The sequence below is a fragment of the Lytechinus variegatus genome, chromosome 4, assembly GCF_018143015.1.
Source record: "Lytechinus variegatus isolate NC3 chromosome 4, Lvar_3.0, whole genome shotgun sequence".
NCBI lineage: Eukaryota > Metazoa > Echinodermata > Echinoidea > Temnopleuroida > Toxopneustidae > Lytechinus > Lytechinus variegatus.
Genome location: NC_054743.1, coordinates 62,641,157 through 62,663,608, shown reverse-complemented (window position 1 = coordinate 62,663,608; position 22,452 = coordinate 62,641,157). Strand labels below are relative to the sequence as shown.

At 35.4% G+C, this 22,452-nt stretch overlaps 1 protein-coding gene across 1 annotated transcript; it reads right to left on the bottom strand.

Moving 5' to 3' along the window:
- Positions 1 to 1,881: 1,881 nt before the first annotated feature.
- LOC121414472 (carbohydrate sulfotransferase 9-like) lies at positions 1,882 to 22,275 on the bottom strand. Its single transcript, XM_041607658.1, has 3 exons — positions 22,110 to 22,275; positions 7,184 to 7,299; positions 1,882 to 4,194 (listed from the first exon to the last, which is right to left on the bottom strand). Exons 1-3 carry the CDS (start codon positions 22,183 to 22,185, stop codon positions 3,301 to 3,303), a joined length of 1,086 nt encoding a protein of 361 aa, XP_041463592.1. The 5' UTR covers positions 22,186 to 22,275; the 3' UTR covers positions 1,882 to 3,300.
- Positions 22,276 to 22,452: the final 177 nt, after the last annotated feature.

Sequence of the window (22,452 nt, the reverse complement as noted above, 5' to 3'; positions counted from 1 at the left end):
CCTTCGGTCGTCGGCTTCACCTTATTTGGTTTAGTACGACCCCACCTTCTACATCTCGCGCAAATCGGACTCTAAACACGAAGTGTTGGGGCAAAAAGGACATCCTTTATAAAACATTTTAATTTTGTTTGATCATCCCCGCAAAATCGACCCTAAACACGTAATTTTCCTAGCGAAATAGATACCCTTTTTTCATTATTTTTGTGTTTTTGACACCCTTATCACGTTACGTACGTAACGTGCCCTATCGTGAAAAAGACATCCTTTTTACGTGTTTTTTTGGTCGCGCATGGTATCCACTCGTCAATGAAAGTGGCCCCCGCCCCGGGTACGGTACGTAGCATTTTCAGGCAGGAAAACCCCGATTTCTTCGATTCCATAGCACAATGACCCTGCTCGCAGCGGCACTATAAGGGATCCAAAAGTACAGACAGGAATAACCAGAAATCAGACAGGAATTAAAACGAAAACACCTTTAATCAAGCAACATTAATCTCTGAAGATCACGGTAAGTCACTTGGCGAGAAGCTTCCATCTTGCAGTCGCCCCCGACCCCGATCACACAGACGATCATCTCGGTATCGGTTGACAATAACAGTGACAATCCTTACAAGGTGTGACAGCGCCTTTAGCGCTCGTGAATAATGCAAATATTTGAAATTCAATAACTTCGTTATTTGTAATCAGATTTTGATCAAATTTTCAGCATTTTGCTTTGTGAATTTTACTCTATTTATTGAGATACAGATATCTCCAGTCTCGACCATCCCTTTAATAGTTACTTTTCCATAGAGGCACAACAGCAAACAAATAAAGACAGATCATGTTTCAGGCACTTGCTATTAAACTAGAGTCCAGTAAGTAGGGGAGAGTTTAAACGGTCAGTATGAATGAAGGAACTCTGCAGTAGAATAATTCTATATCTGTCGCGAGTCTCTTGTAGAGCGATTCCAATTGTGTCGAATCACGTTGCGAGTAGTATTTGACCAAAGTGTCCATGTTACCGCTTCTAGTCGGCTTCAATGACGCGGGGATTTCTACGTCAACATCATGTGTAATTGTTTGTAGACCCGCGCGAACATCTCCGCTAAAGTTTTCGAAATGTCCAATGAAATCGTAGTGTTCTTAGAAAGGATCAGCGAGTGTATTCCGTGGATTACTGATGTAATCGACAAAATTACCGAACGTAATGCTGAGGTCTTCATTACCAGTAGCCATTGGTCACTTAATTGCTATTAAACTAAGGTCCAGTAAGTAGGGGAGAGTTTAAACGGCCAGCAATGAATGAGGGAACTCTGTAGTTGAATAATTCTATATCTGTCGCGAGTCTCTTGTAGAGCGATTCCAATTGTGTCGAATCAAGTTGCGAGTAGTATTTGACCAAAGTGTCCATGTTACCGCTTTTAGTCGGCTTCAATGACGCGGGGATTTCTACGTCAACATCATGTGTAATTGTTTTTTTTTTTTTTTAAAGTTTTTATTGGGTTTTCATAATTTTGTATAACAAATCACATACAATTAATACAAGTGATTCAAAATATAACAGAATAAATCAATAAGAAAAAAGCAGCATACACACTAGTTTACATTAGAAGAAGTACAGCTTATCAACAGATAATAATTGACAAATATGTAGTGAAAGCCGTCACTTTGTCTCTTCTAAGTATTCCTCATCCCCTATAGTAGTAAAGGCAAGAATGTAATAACAGAGGGATTTAAAATCATGCCTTTTTCGCCCCATTGTTGTTTCCAAAAAAATTCGTCAGATTTAGAGGAATGGGTTTCTTGAAGAAAAATGACATCACATTCAATAGATCTTAAATAATGAAATACTCTGCGTCTTTTCACATAATCTTGAATCCCACGGCAGCTAAACGAAACTAATTTAATATTCATATCTCAAAAATAGGGACTAAGATTCTATTATTAACGCTGAACTTCCTGAAGAGTGTTCTTAAACAGTGATGACATACATGTAACAAAGATACATGAGACAAAGTGACTGCCAACAAGTTGCACTGGTAAGTTTCAAAAAAGGTTAACATAATAATCAGAGGCTGTGTAAAAATGGTAGCTGCAATCAGGGTAAAAAAGATTAGAATGATTGAAAGTATGTAAAACAATTATAAAGCAAGTAAAAAAGAGCGCAGGTGCACAAGATAAAAAAGCCACAGGACTTCAAATAAAAAAAACAGTCCAGGGAAAGGGTGCAAAAGGTCAAATGCGAATAGTGCGACATTCAGCCAAAATCCACATGCATAAAAAAGTTTTTGAATTGTGACATCCAGTCTTGTTAACCTTCTTTGAAATTTGTATTTAAAAAGGTATATTATCACCAAATGGAGATGATGTTGCAGACACTATACAAAAAACAGAGTTGTCGGGTATAACTATTATAGTTGAAATACACCTCGGTAAGCTGTCTGTTTCATATTCCATCTTTTTCTAAACATGAGGTTTAATCTTCCAAATTCAGCATTACTACACATGTAACTTTAAACTGTAGAAAAAAGATCCATTATAGTTTGTAGTGAAAAGCTTTAGTTAATTTTTGTAAAGTACAACAGCAATACATGTAAAAACTTTCATACATTGTAAGTAGGAACAAATCGCCTTCTTTGAGAGATGTCAGTTTCATTTTCATATGTTCTCTATAGCGTCTTTATAGTGTATGCTCTTCCATATTGAAGAAAGATTTTATGACCTTACTTTTAGATCAAGTTCCTTTTCCAGTCTTCATTTGATGAGAATAACTTTCCCAAGGGAATTTCTGTAGCACAATTTGTCTGGGTACGAGAAGAAGGGTTTCTTGCCCTCCTCCTTAAGCTGCTGGAACTTTCCCTGTTTCTTCTTTCGGAGTTGTTGCACTCGTTTAGAAAGATCCTCGGCTACAAAAACTCTGACTTCCTGGTTGTTGACCTGATACTTTGTGACTCTCAGCTTCTCTATGCACTTCTTACGAATTCTCTCCTTCGCAGTGAAGGTTGCAAATGCCATATGAATCCTTCTGGGAACACTTAATACGTGACTGAACTTTTGTTTCTTACTAGCGGGTGAATTTGTACTTACTAATTGTTCTGATTGATCCATAATTGGTCTCCAAAGTCATCATGTGTAATTGTTTGCAGACCGCGCGAACATCTTCGCTAAAGTTTTCGAAATGTCCAGTTAAAATTGTAGTGTTCTTCGAAACGATCAACGAGTGTATTCCGTGGATTACCGAGGTAATCGACAAAATTACCGAACGTAATGCTGAGGTCTTCATTACCAGTAGCCATTGGTCACTTAATTGCTATTAAACTAAAGTCCACTAAGTAGGGGAGAGTTTAAACGGTCAGCAATGAATGAGGGAACTCTGTAGTTGAATAATTCTATATCTGTCGCGAGTCTCTTGTAGAGCGATTCCAATTGTGTCGAATCAAGTTGCGAGTAGTATTTGACCAAAGTGTCCATGTTACCGCTTTTAGTCGGCTTCAATGACGCGGGGATTTCTACGTCAACATCATGTGTAATTGTTTGCAGACCCGCGCGAACATCTTCGCTAAAGTTTTCGAAATGTCCAACGAAATCGTAAGGAACTCGGCATGGATAGCACAGGCGGGACATCTCCCTCCAGTGTTCTTCGAAACCATCAGCGAGTGTATTCCGTGGATTACCGAGGTAATCGACAAAATTACCGAACGTAATGTTGAGGTCTTCATTCCCAGTAGCCAATGGTCTGACATCCCTGTTGACCATACGAGACAGACATCTTCTCTTGAAAGCCCCCTTTGATTCGAGTTTATCCCGATATGCAGACAACATCCGTGAAAACGGTTCGCGAACAAATACCAGTTTACGGTACGTTTTTATTTTCTCGTTTGCATCTTCCAGGCTGAACCCGCTCAATGATCGAAAGTGCTTCGCGGCAAGTACATGTATGTCACGTTTTTCATGTGGTATGTAAGTTGAGTTTATATGACCACTCAACTCAAGGAGTATTCGCTTCATAGTTGTGCAACCAGCTTTGGGAATATAACAATAAAGGGTTTTCAATTTATCTATGACGATGATGTTCTTCGTTTTCTTTAAGGTGTCGGCGCTCAGACCATCGGTGTTTTCTAGGTGTTTCTTGGCGTTCAGACCCTCACACGCCTCCTGGAGGTGTGGGCGTCGTTGCTGCTGAGTATTATTGGCGTGGAGAGATACAGATATCTAAGAATGAAAAGAAATAATATTATTAACTGATCATGTTTCATAAAGCTGTTCGTTACTTTTCATTTTATTACCGATATTCCTATACCCTTCAGTTCTTTCCGGATAGTATTTGTAATCCAATGATTTAGTGTATAATAACCCTTATACAGTGCGTATAAAAAAGTTTACACTTTGAAAAAGCCCTGGGAATTGAAAAAAAATACAACATGTGGGTATTTTTTTTCACATGTAATCTGGATTTGGGTCTCATCTATCCAATGAAAGTAAAAGTTTTGACAGAATATTACACTTGAGTGAGCACTGTATATTTTTGTAAAGCTCGCAGAAATCTGTTTGCGCAGAAATGCTCGTTTTCACGCTGTGTCAAGGAAGGGCGAAATCAAACTTACCCTGCGAAACATTTCTCATTCATTTTTCTTGCACTTTTAGTCAATAGAAATAAAACGGATACATTCAAGCATTTTGTAACAATTTTGCCACCCAAATTGAAATTTCAACACTTAGTAAACACAACATTTACCCTTTTTGCGCCAGCTGGATCTCAGGACATAACCGACTCTGAACAAAAGTTTATATCAGACATCTCCAGCATATTTTTTTACTAAGTTTTTATCATTTAAAGTGGGTTAACATTTTATTTTTCATTTGCTTTTCCACACTTTTCCGAAGCTTGACAATGATTAACAAAATGAAAATCAAGCCTAAGCCACTTTATGTAAATCACATCTCAGTGTAAGGCAAATATCGTCACGATGGCCTCGGTGTGTGGGGGAGTGGGGTAGGCGCAACGCATACATTCGTAATTCCGAAGCTTCGTTATTCCGAAGGTTCGGATATTACGAAGTTTCGTTATTCCGAAGGTTCTTAATTCCGAAGGTTCGTTAGTCCGAAAACGAAATGAATTAACGAACCTTATTTCGTTTTCGGATTAACGAACCTTCGGAACATCGAACCTTCGAAATAACGCCAGAAATGTTCGGATTAACGAACCCTTTTACGTTTTCGGATTAACGAACATCGAGGTAAACTAGGCAATTTACGTCTTTCGGAATTACGAACCTTCGGAATTACGAAGTGTAACCGGGGCCGCAATGCACTCTTCGAAGTGTTTTGGGCAAGGAAACAAGTTTAAAGAGGTAAAAAATATCTTCAAATCAATTTTACTAGCTAAAATCCAAGTGTTCTTCATGATTAAGGTCTACTTTTATTCGCATAAATATTTCAAATCTGCGAAAATCATTTTTCACTAACTTTTCAAAAGTAAGTAGTGCTCACTCAAGCGGAAATAATTTTCGACAGTTATATCGCCATTTGCTTAAGTGGATCTTTACCAATTAATGTTAAGATGTGGAAAAATATTCAGGATATACAAATATAAAAATTTAACAAGATTCTTTCTAAGTGTAAATTTTTTTATACGCACTGTATTTTATTTTATAATATACAATTCCCTTATTCGTCTTTAACATTGATGTCACCTTGCTATTATTTGTAATGATCTTAACCCTTTGATATTTTAGTTTTAGACATACATTTATAACTGATTGTCATTGTTTCACTCGATTTTCTATCATGTCATGATTAATTCATTGCTATCATTTCAGTGATTTTTATCAGTGAATGAATTAAACAATTAGTAGTTTTATAATTAGTAACTGTTCCCTTTTGATAACTTAAATATTTCAGATTTATTCATATTATCATGTAAGTAAAAATATTTGTTTATTTATGTTACCAAGCATTGTTATTTTTACTTAGACTTTGAATTTATTTTCATGTATGATATGATGATTTATGTTGTTCTTTATGTTTTCTTCAGGTCATTGATGAAAAACAGTTTAATGCTGATCTTTTGTACCTGAATAAATATGTTCTAATAAAGCAGCGTAACTATAGTGAAAACTGACTTAATATTTACGAAAATGTGAACATACACGCTGTACTTTACAAGTAACGTAAAAGGCATATTCAATATATAGGGGACTTTTTCACACAACGTTGAGTAAAATTTTTACACAGCCCGCATAGTCACGTTTCAAATCAACAGCTAGGGACCACACTTAATTGCTCCGGGTGAAAAAAAAACAGGGGCGGTTTTATTTCACTCATGTTCTGGATAAATTCTGACCAGAACGAACTGTGGTCCATTATTGACTGGATTTCGGACAAATCCGATCCAAAATCATAAAGATAAGATGAGGATAAAAAGTGAATGAAAGAAGAGAAGGGGGAGACTTGGAAAATAGACAAACATTCGGGTCACTACGTAAAGAGAAAATTCCGTTCGCGCTTCGCGCTCTTATTGTCTGTTAATGAGATATATATCATGTTCAAAAGGAACAAATGGCGCGTAAAATATCCCTTTTTAAGTTATTAAACATTACATTTCTCCTTAATAACGGGTAGAGCTTAGCTGTAGATTCGCACCCCGTTCGTGATTACAAAAAGTCGCACCATAATTCCTGCGGTATCTCAAGAAAACCTGTTATCTTACATGCATTTGTGTATAAAATTTCAGAAAATTGGTATTTGGTGTATGTAACCATACAAATTTATTGCAATAAGACTGTTTTCCCCAGACCTATTCTGTAAAATTATAGAAAAACGGTTGAAAATCTTTCCTGTTATAACAATTTACAGAATAATTTGGTTATTTCTTTCTGTAAAATCTGTTTTTTAATAATATTGTTCTTCTGCAAAACCTTTTGTGTTTTTTAACAATGTGGAGCAAGTATCGTGTCAGCTCCTTTATACCCATCCAAACATATAGTCAACACCCCCCACCCCCACACACACACACACCCACACACACGCAAATATCACGGATGAAATCTCCGATGAAAACATTTAAGACAAGATATAAATCACAGAATTGTAGATTCAAATCATGATTCTCCTTTACACAAATGAACAAAAGGAAAATCTGCTCACTGGTTAACAAGTAGGAAGGGGTGGGGGGGGGGCAAGTATGATGAATGCTACTTACTTTAATAGTTGTATTTTGTGTCACATTATTTTGATTCGTGCCTGTGGTCAGTCCTTTCGGTATCTTTACGGAGGGACTTTGAAACTGACCGGTGAAGAAATAATCATCAAACAAGCCTGAAAGAAGGGAATGAAATAAATAAAAGAAACATTATTCAGCATAGATGGTCCTTTGAAATCATGAAAAACTCCACTTACATAATTACAGGGCCCTGTCTTACAAAGAGTTACGATTGATCCGATCGGTCGCAACTATGGACGGCCAGCAATGACGACATCTATGCATGTTTGTTCAAAATATTTTCTTGCTATGATAGTATTCATGCATTCATCGTTGTCTTAAAAAAAAATCACTGTGCTTCTCTTTGTTTACAAAGGACATTGCGCACACTTACTGGAGAAAAAAATTATGACACTGATGGATTGCCATAGAGTTATGATTGACTGGATCAATCGTAACTCTTTGTAAGACGGGGCCCCGGTTCTTCAGTCGCGGAGAGGGTGGTGTGCATTTTGGACATCCAAATAAATCACAATCAGGTGATCTTTACGTTTTTTTGTACACGTTTGTTGCAAAAACTGTGCATGTGTGTGTGTGAGGGAGGGTGTGTGAGGATGTGTGTGTGTGGGTGTGTGCGTGTGTGTATTTGAGCTTTGTCAGAAGTGCATCAATCAGATATGATTATTTACGTCTGGGACGACCTCTAACGTCACCATCCGAAAGACGTGACCATGCAGGGCTCGAACCTCGAACTTCTGCATCAATTTCAATTGATGTATTCATTAAAGTGTACGTTACACGCAGTCATTCGATTGTCAATTTATGTTTTATTCAATTTAACTCTTTATTCATTCAAATTCAAATAGGTTTAATTAAAACATGTACAATGCAAACAATTAGAAATGCATGATATAATACAGAGTAAAACACATTATAAATAAACAAAACATTGCCTTAATGACATATTATAATTGAATGATAGAGATAATATTGAGAGAAAAAAGCACAGAGGCTTTATGAGAATAAGTTCTCAAAAGAAATTATAAAATATATTACACAGGCATATCTAGATCGTGGAGGTGCCGTGGCTGAGTGGTCGAAGGCGCCTGGGGAACGTTTCATCAACGTCAAGTTGTCAGATCTGACATATTTCCTTGATTTTGATTGGCTGAGAAGCACTGTAACTATGGTAACTGTCTGATAAAATGGGACTTGTCGGATGAAACGTCTGACATGTCCTTTCATGAAATGCTCCCCTGGTTATGAAAAGTCCGGGGTTCGATCCCCGGCCGCGGCGCCTATGCCCGTGATCAAGGCATTTAATCTGCAATGCTCATTTATCCTGCTTTCAAATAAAGGGAAATGCTAGGTGTGCACTTGTTGAAAAAAACTATTAATAAAATATATCTAGACCATTATAGTAACGTAGGATAAGACCTCAAAACATGTAAAATAGGGAGAAAAAATAATTAGTACTTGGACAAGAGGGCATTTTTAAAACATCTTTTAAATAAATCTAGATTTGTGTATGATCGTATGTTACGTGGTATGGAATTCTAAACATTGAATTGAATTGAATTTATGTTACAACATTATATTTCAATTCAATTCAATTCAAATGGTTTTTGGCACAGTGACATATCTCAATAAATGAAAATGACTATCAGAATATTGTATAAATATTGTTCGTGTATTCGCTCCTTTCCTTTTTTAATCTATTTTAGATCCCATACGTACATCAAGTCAATCAGTCATTTAAACAATTTCAAAATAGTTGTTTGCGAATCACGATACAATCATGACAACGAAGACGGGTCGTGAGGGTGGGGGTTTCAATAATTTCAGGAGAACCCAAATCTTGCAATTAATATGACCATGGACAAGCGATGGACAGGCAGATGGACAAGAGATGGACAAGCACCGAATGGTTAACATGGTCAATGGATTCACTATCATGTGACCGTCATTGTGCTCTGAATAACATTCTCTTCATGTTCTGCTTTCATCATACCATGTTCCGCTGTCAATTCGGCCTTGAGGTGAAAGAAGCAATTCGTGATTAGACATTGATATTGCACAAACTGCAATTATGCGCAGAAGATAATAAATCACTTCAATCCAGGAAAATCTATGTGCAGTTCTGGCTTACATTTGGCAATCTTAGTTCAATGTGTTTTATTGGGGAAAATGTATGCATATTTTAAGATAGAGGCAATATTGTGATTGATTGTCTATTATTTATATTCATATTTACCCTATTTTCCTCCTAATATTCCCGAGATATGGGGCTCATATCGTGTAGAGAGCGTTTATCCCTTAATGTTATTGAGATGATTATGTGCGTGCGGAAGTATGCGGATCAAATATTCACATATTTTATGTCACAAATCTAAAGCATGTTGATTGAAAAGCATTTTCTAACACAGGGCATCATCCAACAAAACCAAAACTAGGAAAGCTGTGCCTTTGTAAATGATCAGATACTCCGTACTATTGTCAAAACACCTGTATGCATGGTCTCATTAAAGGGGAATGAAACCTTTGGAACAAATAGGCTTGTGTAGAAACAGAAAAATCAAAGAATAAGAATAAAGAAAGTTTGAGAAAAATCAGACAAATAGTGAGAAAGTTATGAGCATTTGAATATTGCAATCACTAATGCTATGGAGATCCTCACATTGGCAATGCGACAAGGATGTGTGATGTCACTGATGAACAACTTTCCCTTTGGTGGACTATAAAATACCCTCAAAATGTCTCTTTTTGCTTTTTGTTATGATGATACAAACTCTTTATCCATGATGTATTCTTAAAAAATATGTATTACATGCCCTCATGTAGACAGAACACATGATTTATGGATAGATGTGATAAAAGAGGCAATTCTAGTGAAATATATACTAAAGTAATGGGGAGAGTTGTTCACAAGTGACATCACACATCTCTGTCGCATTGCCAATTTGCTATCTCCATAGCATTAGTGATCGCAATATTCAAATGATCATAACTTTCTCATTATTATTATTATACTTTCGTTGATCTGTTTCTTTGATTTTTCTGTTTTCACACAAGCGATCTTGTTCCAAAGGTTTCATTCTCCTTTAAGATGCACAAAATCACGAGGTTGATCTCGTTCGATCAAATTAGTGATAGCGTTGAATGTACATCTCTAGTAGGTCCATGATATGACCATGGAGCTATTACAGAGATATGATATGACTAATACAAATGCACGAACCACTCGATATTATAATAGAGTACAGAAGTGTGACGTCACGTCATGACAACGAGCCGGCTGGTTCTAAAGTCAGTCGCAGCTGCACGATCGTCGAGACACATTTGTATTTGCAAAAATGGTGATGTGTTTTGTTCCTGATCGTTACCAACATTTTGAGAGTCATAACGGGGCACCGTTTCATAAAGCTGTTCGTAAGTTATGTGACTTTAAGAACGACTGGTGATCCTTTCTTGTGGCCAAATGGTAAATTAGCGATGGTTTAGCGCGTTTAGCGTTCTCAAAGTCGCTCCTAACTTACGAACAGCTTTATGAAACGACCCCGGTGTTCATTTTGTGTGGAACCAGGCGGCAATGACACCATGGCAACTGACGCCATGGCAACAGACGCCAGCGCTTCGGTACTCTATACATGTAGACCAAGAACAATGGCAGAATATTGTGTGGATATTATTTTGATTATTAATTCACCCCTTCCTTTTTTCATCTATATGTTCGATCTCTTTTTGTTTTCTTTAATTTTCCACACGCATGTATATGAGAAAGATGTTCTCATAATCGCGTACATGTATATGTTACGAGGTGACCTGTCGACATGGCATGACATCTTCTCATGATCTCATCTTTTTTTGTATTTGAATAATGTTTTATTGGTCACTTCAAGGTACATTCAATTCTTTACAGTTCAGCATATTCATTTTCGACAACATGCTCTCGTAGGTGACACACGCGTATTTTTGAGCTCCCGAACATTGTACCGCTTTAAAGATATGAAATAGATCTGAGATGAGCAACAGGTCCTACAACCTTAGACACCCACCAAGACTTCATCATCACCAGAAAGTGACCAAGAAAGCAAAGAAAAAAATGGATTCTACATCGAATTCTGCTTCAGAAAAAGTACTTGAACCTCAAATTCTTCATACCAATGAGGGTGCCTTAACGCAACTACACGCAAACGCCGACGACCTTGGCGGGAATAGTCACGTGACCGCAGATCCCGCGATCCCGCCCAATTCGGATCAACATAAGCAAAGCGACTCAACTGGGAGCAATCTTATCACCGAAATGAAGGGATTATTCGCCAAACTTTCTGCCGATATGAGCCAACGCTTCGATTCTGTTTCGGCTGACATTGCTGAGTCTAGGAAGGCGATTGAGGGGCTGAGAGAGTCGGTAGACTTCAATTCGGGTAGGATTGATCAAGTAGAAAAAGAAAAATTGCCCAGGTTGAAAGAGGAGATTGATTCAAAAACTAAACTATTGGAGGAAAAGATAACTCTCTTAGAAATTCACGAAAGAAAGCAAAATCTTTTGGTGTATGGAGTCGGGGAGCGGGGCATTAATGAGAATGTGTATGAAACTGTTTATGACATCTTTGTTCATTTTATGAAAATCTCGAGAACTGAAGCTGTCCGGATTCCCCTCGTAAATTCACATCGTCTGCCTGCCCCCCAACGAGCTAGTAACCAGCCCACGATTCGACCAATTATCATACGATTCGTCAGAATGGCGGATCGCGATCGCTTATTGAACGCGTATGAGCAGTCTTCAAGGCAACGCCCCAAGCAGGCTGATGACATGCCTTCTACGAGCCAGGACCCTACTCGAAACATCCCCCAGGCCGCGACCACGCCAGGGACGTCCGATCAGATGACCACGCCCGATGAACAATTCTCCCGTGTCACCATCAGAACGGATCTCCCACCCGCCATGAAAAGGGAACGTGGACGCCTCGCTGCAGCTGCATTCAAGCTCCGCAGAGAGGAACGTTTGTCTACAAGAATCCGCATAAACGGAACGAAGATTTTCCTTCAAACGAGGCAACCAGCATCTGGGACATCGACTCGACCCGGAAAGTGGACCAACTTCGAAGTTAAGTAATCTTGTCTTTAATAATTATGTAATAACTTCTTCACAAATTATTTTCGAAGAATTTCCAGTTTTATATGCCAAACTTTAAACTGCTAAAAATTATTGAATTTTCTTCACAAATTATTTTCGAAGAAATTCCGTTTTATACTGTATGCCGAACTAGTCTACCAACCTGATCAAAGTTATCGAAATCATAAACAGAACACTGGATTTTCAGATCATTATAATGTATTCACTTCTCAGGATTTATAAATTACCTTTTTCAAATTTGATGAAATGACAACCGATCTGAGAGTGTTTGAGTGTCATGTTTTTATATAGGCCTACCAATGTTTCATTTGCTGTACATTCACACTATCTACATGGAATTGCAAATGGCCACGATCCCCGAGGAACGCGGACGTCTATCTTGCTGTAGCTGCATTCAAGCTCCACAGCGAGGAAAATCTGTCTACAGGAATCCGCATAAACAGAACGAAGAGATTTCCTTCAAACATGGCAACCACTGCATCTGAACATTGACAAGACCTGTGAAGTCAAGTAATCTGTCTGTCATACATAATTTCTCCACAACTTATTTTCGAAGAAATCTCAGTTTTAAATGCCGAACTATTATATTGAACTGGTCAAAACTGTTGAAATCATGAACAGAACAATATAAAAATGTTCAGGTCATTATAATATATTAACTTTTTCAGGATTTCTGAATTACTCTATTCGAAATTCGATGAATTGCCAACATGTAATTCTACCAATGTTTCCATTTGCAGTTCAATTTTACTTTATATTCTATACATGGGATCACAAATTGTCATGATTTAAGTATTCAATGATGCAGTTTATATGTTTTTTTTTCAACTATGAGTTGTGTTAATATTTGTTGATCATTCCAATTGACATTCAATGCATGGTCATTTGTTTTCATTTTTTTTTATTTATTTTGTTTCATTTGTTTCCATGTGTTCAAATACGTCGTGTTAATGCCATTGTTAATGCATGTATCCTAGATATCTTGAAAAGGTTTTGCTTTCCCCGTATTTAGGCAAAAATAAGATTATTTTTTGGTTGTTGTCCTCAACCGACAGACCCTCTGAAAATGGAACTATGAATTATAGCTTTAAAAAACTACTTTGGAAGGTTTTTGACAGTTATTTCTGCCACCCCCCCCCCAAAAAAAAAAAAAATGTTTCAAAATAATAAATATTTTACGAAATTAATTTTTTCCGACCAAAAATTGCAAATCATTCTCAAATAAAAACCTTTTTTCCGACTAAAAATTCCACTCATTGGACAACCAAAAAATTGTTCTTATTTCGATTAATTTCGTTGTTTGCTTATTTTCAGTTCATGCAAACAAGGTTCCTCGGTTGAACTCTTTTCGCAAAATGAAATTATAATAAAGATTTGCCGACCTTTGCGGCATACTTTATTTTAGATCCAAAATGTTCTATTACGCTCTTCCTGAATTGATGACGGGTGAAGGAATTGATCTTGTCATTGTTTGCATGTGCAAACCTTTTGATCAGCTTTTCACTGCTCGCAGTGAAAATACTCAAGCTGAATACAAATACTCAAGCAATGACCATTTGTTAATTCATCCTTTTGGCCTGTTCAAGGTCTAATGATGAGGTCGTACTGAATTATTCTTTCGTTTTTGTTTTTCTCTTCCCACACGTGCTATTACGTAACATTCATTCTCGTTGCACAGAATGACTTCGTAAGTGGTATGCGTTTTGTTGTGCATTTGTTTATTTTGATTAGTTTAATTCTTTGTAGGTGTCTGTTACGTTTGAGAATATCCCTTTATTATGGCATGCTCATATACACAGATTCGCTAGGCATGTGGAACACTTAATACAATTTATTCTCATGTAGGTACGGTTCTTCTTAAATTGATGGCTAGGCAAAGGAGTCTGGCTGCACTTCATGATTTCTTACGATTAAAACTATTTTGTTTGGCTCTTCGGCTCGTCGTATTTTATTTTTATTCTCATGAGTGTTCCGGAATGGTTGGCATCTCCGGTGCAAACGATCAGGGAGACAAAATTGAATACCTTACTGATTTACCAAGGCAATGACCGTTACCTTACCTTTTGATAATTCATGTTCTATCACAGCTCTAATGACAAGCTTCATAAATGTTGGCAAGTATTCATTATATCGTCACGCCTACTTAATGAAGTATAATTATTGATGTATTTACTCCTATACTCTGAAAGCTGTATATGAACCTCCCTATATGCATCTATGTATTTTTATTTTTTTATTTGTTCGCTTATTTATTTCCATCTGTTTTCATTTCTTCGTGGCATGCTAAATGCATCTGTTGTATGGCAGATTTGTTGGCCATTACGGAATACTTAATTAGATTTTCATCTAGGTAGCACAAATTAAATGTATTCGTCCTTTATGGATGGCGTAATTGTTTAATAAATTTAGCGGGTTGCGTTCTCTTAAGACACTCAGTTTTACTTTTTACTGTTTGAAATTATCTTAACTATCCTTATCCTTTTTTTTCTGTTGATTTCTTTTATAAACAAATCTCGTTTTCAATAAAAAAAAAAATAGAAGAAAACTATCTTTAACAGATCAAATCATTCTTAGATTTTTTTTCGACAGTTCTTAGTTGTCGTGATAATTTTTCCAATAATTGTTGCATGTTATAAAAAATTAACTTTGTTCTTGTTCTGTTCTTATGTTCGTAAGAGTCAGTTGATATGAGTATATTGATAGTGTATATATTGTAGTTAGTGCAAAGTTGTCATATATTTGTTTCACTATGACGTTGAAGAAGATACAATTTTGTTTCTCCCCTTTCACTTGCAATCTCCTCTCTCTCTCCCCTTCCTTTGTTTCCTACATTAAGTATTAATTCATAATGTGTTTCCTTTACATCTACAAAAATCTCATTTTTTTTCTGTCTGCTTTATTGAAAATCTATTTCTTAAACTTCGTTTACTACCAGGGAGCTCAAATTTCGTGTTTTTTGTAATGATGTATTACGATTTCTCATACCTGAGTCATGTGTTTTTCAATCCTGCGAAGATCTTTTTTAATTCATATGTTTTTGTAAATGTTATGTGATTGTATTCCGTTTGTATCTGTTCACATTTACATGTTTTGTTTTGTCTTACCTTTTTCTTTCATACCCTCGCCGGAATAGTAGGTCTATACTCTGAATCACCTCTCCAGGATACTGTGCTTTATCATATTTGTTGTATTTTCTACCCGTCACAAAACGCTCGTATTATCAATGGTTTAAATGGATACATTACATAATCATTTAGCGTTTAATTCTCTTCCAGATGATCAATACGACGATGCTATAGCCAATTCCTTAACTGAGTATATTTCTAACGAGCAATTTAAAAACATTTTGTGCAATAATAACGATAAAAATATATTTTCTTTATTTCATTTGAATATTAGAAGCATTAATAGACACTTTGATGATTTTCAATTGCTCTTAGATAATTCATCTCAATGTCTTCCCTCTGTAATTGGGCTCACTGAGACTTGGTTGTCCACGAATCCTAACCCACCTTTTGCCTTATATGAACACGATTTTATTTTCAATAGTCGGATAGAAAAGTCTGGGGGCGGTGTTGGCCTATACGTTTCAAAAAAATATTCTTTCAACATTTGCAAGGATGTTACTATAATGAATGATATCTTAGAATCCCTTTTTATTGAAATCCAATTGCCAGGCCGGAGAAATATGATAATTGGTGTAATTTACCGCCCTCCAAATAGCAATAACATTGACTTCCTGTCATCCCTCAGGAATATTTTGCATAATCCAGTAATGAATAATAAAGATTGTTGTATAATGGGCGACTTCAATATCAACTTACTAAAATATAATAATGAAAGTTCATGTCATGATTTTTTAGAAACATTTTTATCAAATGCATTCTTTCCTCTTGTTACTAAGCCAACTCGTGTCACTAATGTATCGGCAACATTGATTGATAATATCTTCAGTAACATTATTCCGCATCCCAATTCATATGTCATACTGTCTGATATATCTGATCATTACCCAATTTTCTCTCAGTTTACTCTTTCTAATTTAAGTAGTGGTGGACAGCCTCCCAAATTAAGACGTCAAGCTTCCCCTGAAAACATAGCTAGACTCGGAGCGAGTTTAGAACACGTAGACTGGTCAAATGTCTACAACACTGATAATGTTAATAGTTCGTACAACATATTTTTAGATATTCTGAATAAAGAACTAGATGCGTGTATTCCCCTTCAAAAATGTCAAACAAATTATAAAATTACTCCTAGACTTCCCTGGATATCGAAATCTCTTTTAAAGTGTATAAATAAAAAGAATAAATTGTACTACAAATACAAATCCGAATTTACAGATAGAAAAAAACAAAAATATACTTCATATAAGAATGCTTTAACCAGAATTTTGCGTTTTGAAAAGAAGAAATATTTTACAAGTCGCTTAGAGTTGTATAAACGCGACATGCAGAATACCTGGAAAGTCCTCAAACAAGCTATGAATTTAACCAAAAACAAAAATGAAATTACTAAGATAAAAAGAGATAATGATGTAATCGATAATCCCAACCTAATTGCTAACCTGTTTAATACACATTTTTCCTTAATTGGTGAGAAGTTAGCACAAAAAATACCTACATCAAATAAATCTTTTAGAGATTTTTTAAATCCTCCAAATTCAAGCTCTATTTTCTTTGTTCCAACTCACAGGAATGAGGTAATGGATATTGTTTCTCATTTAAATAACAAAAAGAGTTCTGGTTTTGATAGTATCAACAATGTTATATTAAAGGGGATAATACCTTTTATTGTTGATCCACTCGTACATATATTTAATTTGTCTTTTTTAGATGGGATAGTGCCAAATACGATGAAGATAGCAAAGGTCATTCCATTGTTTAAAAAAGGCGACAATCAAGATGTGAACAATTATCGCCCTATATCTTTATTGTCATCCCTCTCAAAAGTTTTAGAAAAATTGATATATAAAAGAACAATTGCTTTTTTAAATGATCATGATATTTTTTGTGAAAATCAATATGGGTTTAGAGCAAAACATAGTACAAATCATGCGTTATTATCACTTGTTGAAAAGGTAGCCCATGCTCTCGATTCATCTTCTCATATGGTTGGAATACTCCTGGACTTCTCCAAGGCCTTCGACACTATCAACCACAACATTTTACTTCATAAACTTTCACATTATGGTATACGTGGGAAGGCTTTGGAGTGGTTCAGGAGTTATCTTTCCAATAGAAAACAATATATTTTTCTGAATGGCTGTTCCTCTGAATTGCGGGATATTACTTGTGGTGTCCCTCAAGGGAGTTTGCTAGGCCCTCTATTGTTTATTATCTATATCAACGATTTTTATAGATCATCAGATATGGCATCTTTTATATTATTTGCTGACGATACAAACTTGTTTTTCTCTCATTCAAATCCAAACACCCTTGTTGAAATTGTGAATACTGAACTAAAAAACATTACTCAGTGGATTCGAGCAAATAGATTATCTCTAAATTTAGAAAAGACCAAATATATCCTTTTTAGTAATTCAATTGATGCCTTACCAGCTGATATAGTTTTTGATGACACTCCCTTAGAAAAGGTATTATATTCTAAGTTTCTTGGTGTAATAATTGACAATAAGCTTTCATGGAAGATTCATATCGATAATATTTCTAAAAAGATTTCACGCAACATAGGTATACTAAATAGACTAAAGATCCAACTTCCACCTTCTGCCTTACTAACATTATATTTTTCTCTAACATTACCGTATTTGAATTACGGCTTACTTGCTTGGGGCAACGCTCACCAAACTATCTTAGACAAACTTTTAATGTTGCAAAAAAGAGCGGTTAGAATTATTAATCAAGTAGATTTTCGTGCTCATACTGATCCACTTTTCTATGATAGTAGTATTCTGAAAGTAAAAGATTTATATCTGCTTCAATTAGGTCAATTTATGTTTAAGTATACTAACGATTTGTTGCCAAATTCTTTCGAGAATATGTTTTTAAGAAATCGCGCAATTCATTATTACCCAACGAGACGATCAGAAGAGTTTCATTTGCCTTTGCTTAGAACTCTCTTCGCTAAAAATACGTTTATATATGAAGGTCCAAACCTCTGGAATTCCTTTTCTGATTACTTAAAAAATTCTCCTTCTTTACATGTATTTAAAAATAGATTGAAATTATCGTTACTCTTAAAATACAAAGATTAAGTTATTGTTCCTGCTACGCGCGCACCCATACATTATCTGTCCTGATCATCTGAATGATTTTGCATTATCACTCTTGCTTTCTTTTATTATTTATTCCATACGCGCAGTGTTACCTTATTTAAATATTTAAATTTTAAAATGTTTTATCTGATGCTATGACAATTTTGTTTCGACAGTAATTCTTCAGGGTATGAAATATTTAATTTTCGTTTAATTTTTGTGCTATAATTTTTTGTTCTTGTTATATGTTTGTGTTTTGTAATTTTGTCTGTCCTATATTCTATTTTACATGTCCGTCTTCGCAGGATTATAGTTACTATAGCATAATAATTGCTATTATAAATATTGTCACCGTTATCATTATTTTTTTTTTCTCTTTTCTTACAAAATCAAGTATTTTTCAACCAACAAATTTGTTTTTATTTTTTTTGTTAATGTTGTATAAATAAAAAATGTTATTTCACTGGGTCCTAAGCAATACAAGCTTTGCTTTTAATTTAGGTTCCCCCACTTTTGTTATCTTTTTTTGACAAATTATTGTTAATTTTTCGATTTTGTGTAACTATTTCTTGATTGATATGTATTGTCATATTTGATTTGTTATTGTAAACGAAAGTGGAAAAATAAATTCAAATCAAATCAAATATAAAAATGATACATTATAAGAAATATATATTAAATTAAGGTGGCGAGACATCATAGGCGGCGGAAGCGGGGGGGACGTGTCCCCCCTAAATTTGAGGGGGGGATACGGTCCCCCCTAAAATTTTTTGTGATAACCTTTTTTTTTTTTTTTTGCTTGTCAATTTTTCCCAACGTCCCCCCCCCCCTAAAGTCACGTGGACCTCCCTTGAAACGTGTGTTGTCCCCCCCTAAAATTTAGGTTGATGATTTTTTTTTTTTTTTTTTTTTTTTTTTTTTTTTGCTTATCTAAAATTTTTGGGGACGCTTGTCCAATTTTTTACCTGTGTCCATCCCAAAATTTCAGGTGGACCCCCTTAAATTTTTGGGCTTCCGCCGCCAATGCGAGACATGATAAATTATCATGTCTCACCACATGCGTTTTGGACAGTCCTTTTGTTAATTCGAATCGCTATAAATGTTTTCCATTTTATACGATCTAGTTTACAAATCAACACAATTAGAAATTGTTGGTATACAAAAATTATATCTACTAACATAAATTGATTTCTTTGCAATAACTAGAACATGATTAAAAAGAGGATATTTTTATGACATACATGACATACCGAGTATAAATTACACTTTTTCCTTCAATAATGAAAAAAAAACAGGTTCTTTTCCTAGATGCTTCCAAATAACTGTGTAAATGGACAGCTCCATAATAAATGTTCGATCGTTTCATTTTCTGAATTACAGACATAAAGGTGAAGTAATGAATTTCATTTTATACAACTTATAGTTCAATTTTAAAATATCATTTAATACTTTGAACTGAAATTCTGTAATTTACATCAATAGTGTTCAATAAAATACCAATATAAGCTTGACTATTGAAACATCTTGCCTTATGGAGCCCTCAATGTGGCAAAATGATGCTTCGGTTAGATAAAAAATAACTTTTATTTTCTTAAAATCACTTGGAGACGAAAGAGTAGGCTTTTCCCTATCAGCTACATGTAAAGAAGTGAGGCACAACAAAGTCTATCCTCTTAGGGGGCTGCCCCAAGTCACCCATCCCCTTTTTTGTATTTTGCCCATTTCTTGGAAAATTCGTCATTTTGGAGCCACATTAATAAGAAAAGTGTTTCTACTATGTAGTGATACCACTTCTATTGGCAAGATATTTTAGTAGTCAAGCTTCGGACAAGGGTGGGGTACCTTCGACAGGCTCTCGCGGGACTATTTTTTTAAGGTGTCCGAATGTAATTACCTACGACATGCAGAGCAATGCCTCCTCTAACTTTTCCAAGAGGTTTCATTAACATAAAAGTTGCTTAAATATGTATAAGAACGCCATTTGCCCTCATACCAATTATGTACATGTAATATACACTTTTCTTTCGCGACGCTCATTATCTGCATTTATGCGTGCTAGTCACACTAACAAAGGCGAGGCAAGACCGATTGAGCATATTGCACTCTTTTGAAAGGCAAGCTAGCGAGCGCATTGAAGTCGGAAGTGACGGAGGTTGCTATTTGGTGTACACTTGGAGGTATTTTCCCTATATCTAAGAAAGTTAAGGTATTAATACCGTTATGAAGCATATCAATATTCTCGTTAATATATTCTCTTTCGTGTTGAATGCTTATATTTTACATTAATTGTTGATATTAATGACAAAACAGAAAGATATAAATGCACACGCAAATTTTTGCCTAAAAACATGAACATTTTGCATAAATTCTTATATTTTTCAAAAAATATTGACAGGACTGTCCAGAAAATGCTTGCAATCGATTTCTACTGTCTAAATCAATGTGGAATGCGTATTCACTTAATATTTTTCAATTGTTTGTGCAGAAATATGAAAATAATTGATTTTCATCAAAAATCCAAGATAGCCGACAAAAATAGGGTCTTCTGGGGCTTCTGGGCCTTCAGTACACGACATGACCCGACAGTAACACATTTTCTTGACCACTGATATCATGCCAACATCTTTGGAATATCAAACCTTATGTACTCGATCAGCTGAATAAACTCTCCCAGCACCCGGACTATCATATCTGTTTTGAAGTCTAAATGTACTCTTTTCGCTACCGATAGATCAAAAAATGTTTACTTTTTACTTTGCTTTGGCTAAACCAATTCAACAGGAAAAATAATATTTGATAGGTCTATAGCTGCATTCTTCAATGAGTCCGTAAATGAAATTTATAAGGACTCCAGTGCTGTTATTCGTTCCGTGACTAAAAAAAAAGAGATTGGCTTTTAGTTGCTGTTTCCAAAAAAAATATATATTTATTAGCTGTACTATGTGATTATGTCGACATTCTTATCTTGCAAAAACTTGCCAAAACCTTTTACTTTTTAGTATACTCTTTAATTCCACGTACATTTAAACTCAGTAGTCGAATACTCTTAGTCATGGATGTGGGTTTAATTCATCAACTTCCAGTCTAGATAGTCCTGAATTTTTTTTTCTTTTTCTGCGTGTTCTTTACTTTCTGTTTCATCTTTGTGCAGCTTTCTCTGCTTGTTTTAAATGTTAATTTTTCAAATGAATTCTGAAGTTATATGACAATATTTGACAATGACAAATATACGTATTTAAGAGCCCATCATATAATTATTAATGGGGGTAAAAGAAAAATAAAATACTGCTTATCAATTACTCTTTAAATATGAATATGCATGGAATCTAAGACAGACACGGGTAATATATATATATAAATAAATAAATAAATAACGAAGCTTTATTCCGGTCAAGACGATTCTGCGTCTGAATTCTTATGTATATTGACTTTTGATAGTATGTACGGGCGGTATGTATAATTCTTGAGTATAAGCTACCGAATAAACGACAATAGACCTAACATAGATTTGTCTATTAATCAAGTTATCCCAAAAGTTATTGTAAAGAATGCTGAAGGTGATTACTCACTGTTCATAATGAATAAGATTGCAGATGATGTTGCAAGAAACAGAAAGGTAAAGAGTGGTTTTCTAATTCGAGCCATGATGACCAAATGTAGTGCTATTTATCGTCTAACTGTGGATAGCGTGCGATGTTTTGTATCAATCCCATTTGAAGGTTGTAACTATTTACTCCAAACCATCGCTTCACCCCCCATGCACGTCGGCGAGATGCGAGTTGGAGAATAAAAGTAAATATTGGGCTCATCCTAAGCACCTTTCACAATTGCTATTGCTTACAACCGCTGCGATTACGTCATCTTTTAGAGATCACATGCTGCACCAAAGCTCTATATGCATCTTTTCGTCTA

Excerpts from the sequence above, each read along its gene's own strand:
- LOC121414472 (XM_041607658.1), bottom strand. The coding sequence starts at position 22,185 with ATGGCTCGAATTAGAAAACCACTCTTTACCTTTCTGTTTCTTGCAACA. Across the intron at positions 7,300-22,109 it reads AATCTTATTCATTATGAACA|GCTTGTTTGATGATTATTTC; the intron begins GTGAGTAATCAC and ends CCCTTCTTTCAG. Across the intron at positions 4,195-7,183 it reads CACAAAATACAACTATTAAA|ATATCTGTATCTCTCCACGC; the intron begins GTAAGTAGCATT and ends TTTCATTCTTAG.